Consider the following 12,316-nt stretch of genomic DNA (forward strand, 5'->3'; position numbering starts at 1 on the left):
CTGCAGGTGCTTCTCAACTACCTAGTAGTTTACTTCTTAGCATTACTTCACTAGATTGGTGCACAAATAATCGCAAACACTCTTCCTTCTTAAAATTTCCCATTTTACCCTCGGATTTTTTTTGTAGCATGATCATTCCCGTGTCCCTTTTTTTTTTTTTTAAGAAAATAATTCAGCCTTCTAAAATCCACCCAAAGAGAAAAGCTAGGCCTGTCGTATGCCTTTAAAATTTCATAGGTTACCATAACGGGCATGACAAAGGAATAAAAAAACAGGAGCACTTTCAATATTCCAACCCCAGAACAAGAGAGTATTTTATACGTAGTATCATCCAAAGCAGAAACTCATGCGCTCTGGACTATTGTATGGCATAGGTTTTCAACATCCTCTGCGAATGTATGGTGCAACATAAGCTACAAATTGATGCGCCATTGGTCCTACAGAGTAAGATTCATAACATAGTCCAAGTAGGATCGACTCGACCAACACAACTGTATCAGAGGCGCTAATCCTCGAACTCATTCCTCTATACACCAATTGTTTCAGGATTCGCGAATAGGTGTGGACCCTAGAGCGAGCCGCTGACCCAACTTGAGCCCCCAGCGCTAACCCTGATACACGATTTGTCAAATCCCCGTCCTGCCGTTCTGGGGTTCTCAGTCTCGAAGGTTACGAGACACTGCTGCCTCAATAATAACTAGCGTTATCAGCCCACCAAGGAAATTTTCTTTTGGCATTTGCAGACCAGATGAACCAGTTGAGAAAATCCTCCAATGGCGGTGCCTTGAGTTGATAGCTGCTAGAACCAGGCATACATTACATTTGCTACCTCTGGGGATCCTCCATGGGTATCGATAACAATGTTAGAACCAACCTTCGGTCGGCGCAAAAGAAATTATCCTAAGGTAAGAAGCCTGCATAAGACGCAAACCCCCGCTCTCTAAGAAAAAAAAAAAAAAGAGAAGGTGCTGGCCCTCACCCAAACAAATCTCCCACAAGTTAGAGCGGGGAAGCGCTCGAATTCTCCCGAATTCTAACAATTGTCCTAATATGGGGCTGTCCATCGCGGGTGACGGGGGCTTGACACGGCCGGCGCAACATGGCTCATTGGCGCTAACGCGCTTGCTGCCTTGGGTCCAGTAGTGAACCAATCCGGTCGTCCTCCAGGCCGGATCGCGACCATCATGTCTACTCGTGGATTCAAGAGTCCTCATGAGTCGAGGCAGTTAAGGTTCAAGTACTTTTACATGAGCAGAGCTACCAAAGGCCGACAGCTCATGGTCCAGCTGGAGGCTTGGTGAAACCTGCTGTGCCCGGATCTACCGTAGTGTTCGAAGAGCATCGTACTGTACTGTATTTTTCCGCTGATAACTGTACAGTGCATACCTTGGGGTAGATAGGTACCTGATATGCCTAGGTACCTTAACTACACCTCGTACGGTATAGGTAAGACTGATTAAGTTACAGAAGGTATCCGGTAGCCCATCCCTCCTCAGGGCGCCCCTGGATCTTGCCAAAAAGGAGCAAAGTACAGATGGACTCTTCAGCGCTGACACTGGTTCACAGGCAATCAGGCAAAGGACGGTCTTCCGTAAAGGGTAAGAACTATCTGTGCCTCGCTCGTACCCGCAACTCGTAGCATGCTTCGACGTGACACAGTAGTATACAGCCCGACTCGCTGCTCTGCTGTTAAATCACCCGCAAGCCAATCCCCTTCTCCCTCAAGTAGTATACCCAGCGTCCGTGTCTCATCCACATCCCATCAGGAGACACCCCTCCCTCCCTTTTGCACCACCTACTCTGCATTTTATCCTGTCCTCTCAGCGTCTCGGATCTCTCGTTTCCCGTCGTTTACAACTCCTTTTCCCTTCATCCCCCTCGCTCCCTTTGATATTCGTTTTATTTTGGCACCGACATCATTTGCTCGCAGGCGGTAGTCAGGTAGCCCTCAAAGCCATCCGCCCGCCAGCACTCTCTCCCGATTTCCCCATTTTTTTTGACAAAATTGACAACCTAAACAGCAGTCGCTACCAACGAAGATCTCGAAGATTTCTGACTGCAATTTTTATTCGGTGCTCACACGTACAAAGACGCCGTCATTTTGCAACCGAAGAAGCAGGAAACTGTAGCGACGGCCTCTCACCAGGTGCCAAAAGTTGTTTCGCGTTCTGTTCGCAAATTAACACTCGGGCTGCCCAGAGGCTGCAGCTCATTTCTGATTTGCCGCCATTCGTCATGACCACTGCTGTCGCATATCCACCTCAGCTTGCAACGCTTGCCTCCATCTCCGTTGATAACGATATGAGCTCAAAGACAGACGCCAGCACGGCGTCCACCTCTACGTCAATCCCAACCAACTCCACGCCTGTCACATCCTCCACCGCTGCCGTTGAAACCTCTTCCCAGAAGAAAGCCCCCGAAGGCAAATTGTCGCCGACTTCGTGCGTTTCCCCCCCCATCCCCATTTAACCTTTGAATTCCGAGCTTTGACACTGATTTGCCTCTCACTCGATAGAGCGAAAAATGGTCCGCCACCTAAAATCGTTGTCAAGAAGGAACCTCCCTCTTCTCCGGATATTGCTCATTCAAGGCACCGGCCACGCAAGCTTGACCTTTCTACCAATATCCCCAGCGCGCAAAGCGCGATGTCTGCACGTCCCTCTGCTGGCCCACTAACCGCAAGGGACAGCGCTGGATTGGCGATGCAGGATGTTGGGCTTGCCTGTCTCTCCCCGGGGTTCCAAACGCACGATCCTACAATGCGCGAGCAACTTCAGCGAAGCATCTCCGTTCGCGACCAGCAAAGGCATATTATAGAATCGCGCCTCCAGCGAACCGCAAAGCCTAACGAAATGATAGATGGAAGCAAGGTTGGAGATTCTCAGGCCTTTGGTCCACCGATCAAGACGCCGACAACGCGGAGGAGAGCGCCGCCTGGTCTCTCCATCGTTCCCCCTTCACACGAGCAATTCGCAAATGAACGAGTCATCCAATCAGCACCGTTGAATCAAACCTTCACGGGAAGGCACCAGCCTCATCCTCTCACTCGTCATGTAGCTAATCAATCTTCGAATTTGTCCCATACATCACATATTCACCATGTTCCCGCAACGCAAACAAACAATCGCCTCCCTCCGATTAGCGATGTCTTCGCTGCAGAGGGCCTAGGAGGCCCTCGGGATTCTACAAGTCGAAACGGCTTTTACCTTCCAAACTCATCCTCCAACTCGTCGCACTCAAATGTCCGCCCTGCTTTCCCATCTCCTGGCCATCACGGATCCCAATCGCAGGCTCCCAGTTCGGACCGGCCCCGCGAATATCGTTCTGCTGAAGAGGCTGTGGCCTCACTCTCTGGCGGTCGAGAGGATCTACTGCCTCGAATCGTCCATTACGGAGGGCACCAACCTCCAACTCCTCCGTCTCCGGTCAATGGAGCTGGCGTCAGCGTCTTGAAGGCAGCACAAACCACGGCGGATGGCGAATCTAGTCGAACCGGCTCTGGGCGCAGGAGGATGCGCGCTGAGTATGAGAAGGACATGGGAAGTCCACCTCTGGGCACCGGGCCCGAGCCACGGCCTGGACCTTTTGGGGAAGAGAGGGATTCCCCTGACACCCAACGGAGGAAGAAGGAAGAATTTCTTTCATTATGTGCTCGAGCCTGGGATCTATTTCATTCTTAATATTTGCTCAATGTCTTGTCAGCATTACGTGTTCCGGAAATTTATTCTGTTTCAACGGCGTTATACAGATTCGCGCTTGATTTAATCATGGGAGCTGGCCCGCTCAAAAAGAGCTTCTTTAATGCTTGACTTTTTCGGGTTGGGATGAGATGGGATATTCATCAAAATGTATCTTTTGCTGGTCACCCATTACTGCTCTATTCGGAGCTCTGGGGAACATGCTCCTGTTCTCTAGGATTGCCGGCACCGCCAGGAGAGCCAGACTTTTCTTATTAGCCCCAGCTGGAGTACTTGAGAAATTGTCCGCATTTTTACATTTGCTTTGCATTTTCAAGCTTCTTGTGCCCGGGCCTTCGTCTTTACTTCGGATATTCCAGCCATATATCTCATGTTTTCACAACTTTATTCTCTTCCACAGCACTTTGATGGGGGATCCGTCAATAATGTAGCAGCAGCAGCAGCATGGGTTTCTACATGGCGCATTTGTTCAATGTCTTGGAATCAAACTGTCAGGGGCCAAGCCGGATTTACTTTGCCAAACCTTTTCTTTGGCTGAAGGGATGCTCTTTAATTGGAGGTTATCAATCGACTCTCATTCCGTGAAGATGGATCTTGCTATCTTTCCGCTAGATTTTAAAAGCGAATGAATGCATACTTGCGACACCGCCTGTACATTTCCAAGTCGGCTTTCCAAAAAAGTGCTCAATCGAATAGTAATTATGTGAACGCCAGGTAACGCCGATGCTATGCGAATAAGAGGACAGATGACGCAAGTCTAGTCAGAATATGCTCTTCGAGCAATCGGCATATTTTTTCTTTCCTTGGAAGCCTTCTTCTTCCTTTTCCGTTCGATAACGTGGTCGAGTTGCTTCCCTTTGAGTGAATTGTAACGTTCCATAAGCGCGCGCTTCTTTTGTTCACCTAAAGAACAGTCAGCAGCTGACAGGACCATGCATTTCGCGAAGTCGTCGAACCCTTCTTAAGGTAGAATGGTGTTTTCCCTTGCTTCACCAATTCCTTTTCTTTATTACGGTGCTCGCGGAGGATTTCCTGCTGTTTTTCCTTGGACTCATGCGCCTTTCTTCTCGATTCCTGCAGAAGCAGTTAAATTAGCGTGGCAGCATGACCAAACCAAGCCAATACAGAATATACCATTGATAGTAATGCACGTTTCAACTTTTCCTTGACGGCCTCGTCTTTCGTCTTTTTGATCTCATCTCTGAGGGATCGCATTTCACTGTCTTGGTAGTCGCGAAGAAAAGAGTAGTTCTTTTTCAATCTCGTCTCGTCAAGCGGCCCACTCAAGGCCTCAAACCTTGGATCTCTAGCCTCCCGCTTTTGGACAGCGACTACCTCGCGCTTGCGGGAAACAGCCTTTTTACTCGACATTTCAGCAGGAGCGTGCTTATTGGATCGTCCTGTCCGGCTCTCGGTCGACTTCTTTTCTCGAGAAGGCGAATCCTTTGGATGGGTTTCCCTAGCCTTTCTTTCTCCTATCTCATGCAGCGTCTCTCGTAATCTTTGAAGCTTTTCGGAGCTTGTAGAAGCCTTTTCTGTGTTGGCTTTGCTTTTACCTAAAGATTCCTGAGCTCGAGCCAGTGCGCCAAAGGAGACAGAGCTCAAATCGGTTTCGAATGCGCCATGTGCTGATTGATCATCATCTGAGGGCTATTGATATATAAGCGACATTGTATAAGGGAATGTGAACTCAATAACTTTACAATTGCATCATCGTTCAGGGAACTTTCCTCGTCCTCATATGCGGCATTGTCGCTGCTGTGCGAAGAAGATCCTTCAAAATCATGGACGGATTCATCTCCACTGGAATCTCGTCGCGCGCGCACTCGTCTCTGCAAATTGAGAGACGCCATGGCGGTTCAGAAAAAAGAGGGGCGGGAGCCAAGGAGGCGTGTTACCTTGAGATTTCTTTTAATGTCAAATGCGGTGCTGGTAGTCTCTCGTTCCTTTCGCTCTCTGCGACGGTGTTCGGGAAAAAGATAAAGCGTGGGGACACTAATGGCTCTAAATTCTTCTCAATTGGGTTAAACTTCAAAGACCCCTGGCGTATCTAGATCTACCTTGTGGTTGCGATTGGGCTTGAAGGCTGCACATTTTTGGATGCAGAAGTTCAATTGATATATTCTTTTGCCATTAGACCGCTTGTTTGCCAGTTCTATGCTTGGTCGTTTGCCCGCACTGTCGTTTCATAGAACCCTTACCCTTGCATCCTCGCCCTATCACTCCAAGCCAATCCCCACCAATTCAGCACATGCGGGATCCTCGTCCAAATTTACGAAGGTAATGTCTCTGATTGTAATTGATCGCGCCTACAAAGGATATGAAGGGAAAATTGGAGAGTCGTACTTACAGATAATGGTCAGATGGCAAAAAAGAAAAAGGGCACGAAGAGAGAAAGCGCGACTCTAAATGATGAGACTGGCGCGAACGCGAGTTCAGTTACTGGACAGAGACAAAGCACCCACAATCAACCTCCTGACGAACCACCAATGCCTTTCCCTTCAGTTCGATCCCTGGAAAAGGGTAGGAGAAATACTGGTCCCTCCACCGATTCTTCGTCGGCTTCGGCGATAGCTGGAAGCGCTTTTGGAAAGTCATCTCCGCTTCCCACAGGCCAATTGAGGCAATATCCAGACAGATCAGCCGAGCGCTGCCGTCCTTCGAGGGAAGAAAATGGGATAGGACGCCAGGATAACATTAAAACGAACCATCTGCCTGATATTTCCCAAGCATCTCCGCGGCCAGGGAGTCTAATGCTATCTGAAATAAGTCGGCGAGAGACAGCTGGAACTCGAAATCCTGATTATAAGAGTCACACAAATTCAATTGGGGATCGCTACGACGCTTTCCGGAACATGCGGTATGCGCTTTCTCTAAATCATTGTCACTCTACGTTGCTGATGAAAGTCTACACAGATACCGCCAAGTTGCAAATACTGAAATCTCCGATGCAAATAATAAAAATGGTAATTCGAACGACGGGCTCAGAAAGACATGGCCGCAAACACCAAAGGCAAATACTTCTCCGAAGGGCAATAATACTGGCGCGAATAGACCCGTATCCTTTGACAATCTAGTTTTGCGTACGCCATCCACTGGTCGAAAACAATGGAGGAGGACAAAAGAGATTGCCCTGCCTCCTCCCAGCCCAATTGCGCAGTACATTCAAAAGTCCGAGACTCCACCTCAGAAGCTTCAGCATCCCCAGCCGATATTAGTAATACTCGATTTGAACGGGACCCTAGTTCACCGACCTGATCGAAAACAGCCGCATAAGTTTGTTGGCAGACCGCGCGTCTTTGACTTCCTTGAATACCTTTTGTCTCGATACTCTGTCATGATCTGGTCGAGCGCGCGCCCGGAAAATGTCAAGCTCATGTGTAATAAACTGTTTAGTAAGGACCAAAGGGCGGAGCTCGTGGCAGAGTGGGGACGAGACCAGCTTGATCTTACTCCCGCGCAGTACAATCAGAAAGTTCAAGTGTATAAACGCCTCGAGAAGGTCTGGTCGAATCAACTTATTGCACAAAGATATCCAGAGGATCAGGTATTTCCTCGGCAATCGAGTTTAGGTTCCGCTTGGGATCAATCAAATACTGTTTTGATTGATGATACATGCTTAAAAGCAGCTGGCCAGCCGTACAATCTTGTGGAGATACCCGAATTTGCCAATCGCCCAGAGCAATTGAAAACAGATGTTCTAGCACAAGTGGTTGCTTATCTGGAAGAATTGCGGTCTCAGGCTAATGTCAGTTCCTTTGTGCGGACCCGGCCATTCAGAATGAACGACGGATGGGATTTTACATGGTCAAATGTACAGCCAGACCTGGTCTAATCTTAAAAGGCTCTGGTAATCCGGTACAGGGCACGCCTAGAAGAATGTTGAAGTTGAATCGTGTCACATGAAGATTGGTTTGAAAAGACAAATAATCTTGTGGACATCTCTGAAAGGGACTTGAGATTGGGTGCCCAATAGCATCGATCCAATGAAGGCACTGAGCATTCGCTTTTTAGGCTCGAGCACATGAAATGCATTCTGCTCTGGATAATCAAGGCACATAGGAAGGCTTCCAGCGGTAGATAGAACACTTGAATCATTATGAACTCCTTTTTTGTTCTTAAAATTTAGACGTGAATTCGTAATCACTAGCTAAAGCTGACACGGCAGTACTTTCAAATGTTCCCGTAAATCCCATTGTATCGTGTCGCGTCGCATCGTGTAACTCCGAATAAGGAATCAGGATCTTATAGCAAGTGCAATAATTCAGGCACATCAATAGCACGCCGTGTGAGGCCAGAAGAATGGTATCAGAGGAAATTTAGAAATAATTTACTTGAAAACCTTGCCGTCGGCCCAGTCGTAGGTCTGGTGAAAATCAGTAAGTATGCTTTGCAAATTTATTTTTAGAGAATATTTAACATACCTTGCCGTTAACGACAATGGGCTTGTCCCAGGCCCATTGGTCGCTGACGAACTCCTTGTCCTCCGGCTTGGTAGGATCAAGCTTGGAGAAAGCATAGCTCTCCCAGTCGGGAGCCACGTCGACAGCGGGGACAATGTCCTGACCCCGGACGAGGAGCGCACCGGCAATTACGGAGTCATTTGTGACACCATATACCGACGCAGCGCCGAAGAGGTACTTACGGCTTGCCTCGAGACGCGTGAAAAATCCGCCTAAAAAGGTTAGTCTGGATAGAAAACCACGCATCGATATCAAAAAAAATTCTTACCAATGAGATTGTTGGACATGAAAGGAAGGGTGAGCTCATCGTTGTATTTGTAGTCGACCCTCCAGAGAGAGTATTCCTCGGGCTTATAGGTCTCCCAGAACCAAGGAAGAGCAGTCTCGCGAGTTTCCTCGTTGGAGTACTTCCTCTTCCATTCGTCAATGGGCAGAGTGGGCTTCTCAAGAGCTTCGAGGGGATGCTTGGGCTTGGGCGCCGGCTTAGGCTCCTCCTCAGCCGCCTGGGGAGCGGCGGCGGGCTTAGGAGCCTCCTTCTTGGGAGCAGCCTCCTTCTTGGGGGGCTGGTATTTGATGGGCTCTTCGATGAAGTTGAGCTGACCAGCGACCGCAGAGTAAATCTCCTGGTTGAAAATGGTCTCAAACCAACGAGTAACGTTGGGGTACTCAGCACGCCACGCCTTGCCGAAGACGTACTGGAAGCCACGGGCGAGGACCGAGGTGGCGAAAAGGTCAGCAAGAGTGAGTCTTTCGCCGACAAGGTAGGTGTTCAGTTGGAGGTGCTTCTCAAGAACGGAGACGGCCTTAAGAACCTTCTTCTCCGCGTCCTCAACCGACTTCTTGTTGTAAGCCTCCTTGCCGAGCAAAGGACTGAACCAGGAGCCGAGGGGAGGAAGAATCTCGGAATTGGCGAAAGATGCCCAACGCAAGATGGTGGCATAATCCTGCTTGGTCTTGCCCAGCAAAGTTGTCTTCTCGTTTTGAGAAGCAACTATCGCAACGTTAGTCTTTGCAACACTGTATATGGACTGCATAAAACGTTCAAAAAAGTTCATATGCTCGGATTTAAATTCTCAACAGGAAGGTGTGATCCCTTTTCAGACAGGGATAACTGTATGATGATAATGTGACTCATCTTTGCATGTAAAGCTTGTGCTAAGGCCGAAATTGAAGGGGAATTGTTAGAAACGTACGGTAAATAGCAATTGCAAGAACCTCAGTCAGGACAAAGCCATCGGCACCCTGGAAGGTAGGGATCTTGCCCAAGGGGTTGAGCTTCAGGTACTCAGCGGAGACGCCTCCCGCTGGCTTAGTTGTGACGACCTCAATGTCCAAGTTATTGGCCTTTGCAACAGCTCGGAGGACAGTCGAGCGGGCGTTGCCCTTTGGAAAATGTTAGTGAAATGTCAAACAAACACGCAAAAAGATTGAAACCCACATCGAAGGTATAGAGCTTGCCGAAAGACATGATGAAGTCTGAGAAGTCTCGGAATTCTCAACCAGAAATTCCAGTCGGACCAGATACGATGAAGAAACAAAAAGGAGCGGAGGAGGGGTATTTGTGAGTAAGAAATTTGGTGCGGGCCCTGACAGAATTTGGCGAGATTAATTAGTGTGCCGCTAAAAAGCTACAGATCACGTGCTGAGCAGTCTGCATTTTGGCTTCAGGTGTCTGCGCAACCACATGTTTAATGGCAGGATTTGTCCGCGCAATTGGTGAGCTCACCTAATTTGCCGGCTACAGCAGCGTTCGACATGAATTCTGTCCGGATTCGGGCATGTTTTAATAACATTGCCGTGTCTTGGAGTCGGCATCCCGGGCGAGGAATAAATTCCGCCTGGACTCATCGATCCATACTCCATCAAACCAGATGTCAATCCTTCTCTCAGTCCGCAGCGCGAACGGGAATTGCAGCACCAGAGATAGACTTCTCTACCAATGAGCAAATCCGCGATGTTTCCCTTCTAGAGAGGGTCCGAGTCATTCCGGCATCGCCGTCGTACTTTACCGCGAAGCCCGATTTTACGGATAGCTTCCTCTCACTCCAAAACATCTACCGCAAATACCAAACCCTGCCAACGGTTCAACCAGGTCATGCGCCGCGTGTCTCTTGGAAGAGTTTGGCACAGTATCGATTGCTCGTTGGAGAACCAGTCAAAGCTGCCAAATATCACAAGGTCCTTCAAATTCTCGGTCGATTGAATCAAATCCACCCTTCGCTCATGCCGGAGGAAGTGCGCAGAGAGATCGACAGCTATAAGCGACTTTTGAATGCCCATGAGAATATGCCGCGAGAACGCACCGGCGATGGGTTTGGTAGAGCTATTGGTGTCGGAAGAAGAAAGTCTTCCTCGGCAAGAGTTTGGTTGGTAGAAGGAGACGGTCAGGTGTTAGTTAACGGCAAAAGCTTGACAGAGACTTTCCCAAGGTTACATGACAGAGAAAGCGCACTTTGGGCTCTGAAGGCTACTCAACGTCTTGATAAGTACAACGTATGGGCACTAGTTTCCGGGGGAGGTCTCACTGGTCAAGCTGGCGCGTTGACATTGGGCGTCGCAAAAGCCCTCCTTATTCACGAGCCAGCGTTGAAGCCTGCACTCCGACGAGGTACGTCACTTCATATGGATTTGTTTACCAATCTCTGCATTTTCACTTCCCGGATTCCAAGTAGTCTGACTTTATTTCTAGCCGGTTGTATCACTCGCGATCCAAGGCGCGTTGAGCGGAAGAAGCCAGGAAAGGTCAAAGCTAGGAAAATGCCGGCTTGGGTCAAGAGATGAGGACCTGAAAATTTTTTTCGGAGAGGAGCTACACTTCAACGGGCCACTATTTTTTTGTACCTTCGATGCATTTTTCGCCGCACCTTCTTTTTCATGTATTGCGGCATGGACAGATCACAACCATATTGTGCTATTCCTCGGAAGCGGATTCGCAATTATTGTATTAGGCTTGTATATTTATGGAGCGCTCCGAGGATGTAACTGTTTAAAATCACCCAAGGCTGAGGGATATAATTAAATTCATATCATGCGCTTTTTCCCCCTGTCAGTCTTCAAATAACACAACCAGATTATCAACCCAGATTCTTTCAAATTTCCTCAGACACTACAATCGGTTTGCTCACCGACCACTACCACTCAGATAATAGGCCCATTTCCGATAAGGCTTTTCAACTATAACACCGTCTTTTGATCCGTATCCAATGCTCGGAGACTATTCATCAAGGGCACAAGTGTTACGAAGAGCACGCATCCGCAAGTTTAATGAACATTTGCTAAAAAAAAAAAAAAAAAATCCGAACGGTAAGCAGCAGGTGTGGAATATACTTCGGTAATGAATGGATGAATAAATTGAGAGCAAAGCCAACTAACGACGCCTTATTGTTTGGAGAATATAGAATGAGGGCCTGAGTTGCCAAATTATTTGCTCCCATGATATTAAAATGGTGCTATAAAACGCTGGAAAGTTTTGGAAGTATCACTGGCCGCGATGTGTAACATCTTCATTGCTTGTAGCACTGCATTAATCTAAATGTTGAGATTCATCATTTCAAGATTATGAAATCCGGCATGCACTTCCACGTCATCCCACCATTGCAAGCGCTACTATTTTTTATTTTACTTCTTCTACCTTTAGTTTCTCTAAGGTATATTGATACCAAATTGACAAAGAAGATCAGTATTTCTCGACATTGCTGAGGAGGCTGGAAGGGGAGATATACTCAAGCACTGAAAACACTGATTGATTAATCACAGAACTGACTGAATGAAAGAGGGCAGAGCTCATCAGATTCAATTTATGAGGGAGCGATACTTGCTTTAGGTAGGTGCTTTTCGATCTTGGTCTACTCTTTGAGAAGATCTGATGCTTAATGTAATGATAGCAAGCTCGGGACTTTCAAAACGCAGTCCAACCAACTTCGGAGCTCAATCTTCTTCAGAATCATCCCCCCCCCCCCCCCCACGGATATTGGGAATGTTCATCAGAAAACCTCATTACTCATACACGGAATACAATACCTTCACCTTCCTGATGGGATCAACAGAGGTTTCGCCAGGCTCTTTCCGCATAGACGTCCAATTTTTTCCATTTTTTGGTTGCAGCATCAATTTTAGACGTTGTTGAAGATTTTATTCTTTTTTTCTTTTTATTTG

General features: G+C 47.8%; 5 protein-coding genes across 5 annotated transcripts; 3 read left to right on the top strand and 2 right to left on the bottom strand.

The window, feature by feature from the left end:
- Window positions 1-2,235: 2,235 nt before the first annotated feature.
- Window positions 2,236-3,680, top strand: L228DRAFT_268040 (hypothetical protein; the record flags this gene model as incomplete). Its single annotated transcript, XM_018335070.1, has 2 exons — window positions 2,236-2,441; window positions 2,516-3,680. The coding sequence occupies 2 exons, from the start codon at window positions 2,236-2,238 to the stop codon at window positions 3,678-3,680; spliced, it is 1,371 nt and encodes a 456-aa protein (XP_018188208.1).
- Window positions 3,681-4,455: 775 nt separating this feature from the next.
- On the bottom strand, window positions 4,456-5,622 carry L228DRAFT_282746 (DUF947-domain-containing protein; the record flags this gene model as incomplete). Its single annotated transcript, XM_018336036.1, has 4 exons — window positions 5,402-5,622; window positions 4,833-5,348; window positions 4,655-4,772; window positions 4,456-4,601 (listed from the first exon to the last, which is right to left on the bottom strand). The coding sequence occupies exons 1-4, from the start codon at window positions 5,549-5,551 to the stop codon at window positions 4,456-4,458; spliced, it is 930 nt and encodes a 309-aa protein (XP_018188209.1). The 5' UTR covers window positions 5,552-5,622.
- A 297-nt stretch (window positions 5,623-5,919) lies between these two features.
- L228DRAFT_220257 (HAD-like protein) lies at window positions 5,920-7,788 on the top strand. Its single transcript, XM_018330236.1, has 3 exons — window positions 5,920-5,978; window positions 6,062-6,558; window positions 6,615-7,788. The coding sequence occupies exons 2-3, from the start codon at window positions 6,062-6,064 to the stop codon at window positions 7,531-7,533; spliced, it is 1,416 nt and encodes a 471-aa protein (XP_018188210.1). The 5' UTR covers window positions 5,920-5,978; the 3' UTR covers window positions 7,534-7,788.
- On the bottom strand, window positions 7,565-9,725 carry L228DRAFT_247011 (eEF1-gamma domain-containing protein). Its single transcript, XM_018332534.1, has 5 exons — window positions 9,600-9,725; window positions 9,355-9,544; window positions 8,430-9,152; window positions 8,123-8,373; window positions 7,565-8,064 (listed from the first exon to the last, which is right to left on the bottom strand). The coding sequence occupies exons 1-5, from the start codon at window positions 9,627-9,629 to the stop codon at window positions 8,029-8,031; spliced, it is 1,230 nt and encodes a 409-aa protein (XP_018188211.1). The 5' UTR covers window positions 9,630-9,725; the 3' UTR covers window positions 7,565-8,028.
- Window positions 9,726-9,835: 110 nt separating this feature from the next.
- L228DRAFT_247012 (hypothetical protein) lies at window positions 9,836-11,328 on the top strand. Its single transcript, XM_018332535.1, has 2 exons — window positions 9,836-10,769; window positions 10,851-11,328. The coding sequence occupies exons 1-2, from the start codon at window positions 9,917-9,919 to the stop codon at window positions 10,940-10,942; spliced, it is 945 nt and encodes a 314-aa protein (XP_018188212.1). The 5' UTR covers window positions 9,836-9,916; the 3' UTR covers window positions 10,943-11,328.
- The last annotated feature ends 988 nt before the right edge of the window (window positions 11,329-12,316 follow it).

The sequence above is a fragment of the Xylona heveae genome (genome assembly GCF_001619985.1).
Source record: "Xylona heveae TC161 unplaced genomic scaffold L228scaffold_5, whole genome shotgun sequence".
Taxonomy (NCBI): Eukaryota; Fungi; Ascomycota; class Xylonomycetes; order Xylonales; family Xylonaceae; genus Xylona; species Xylona heveae.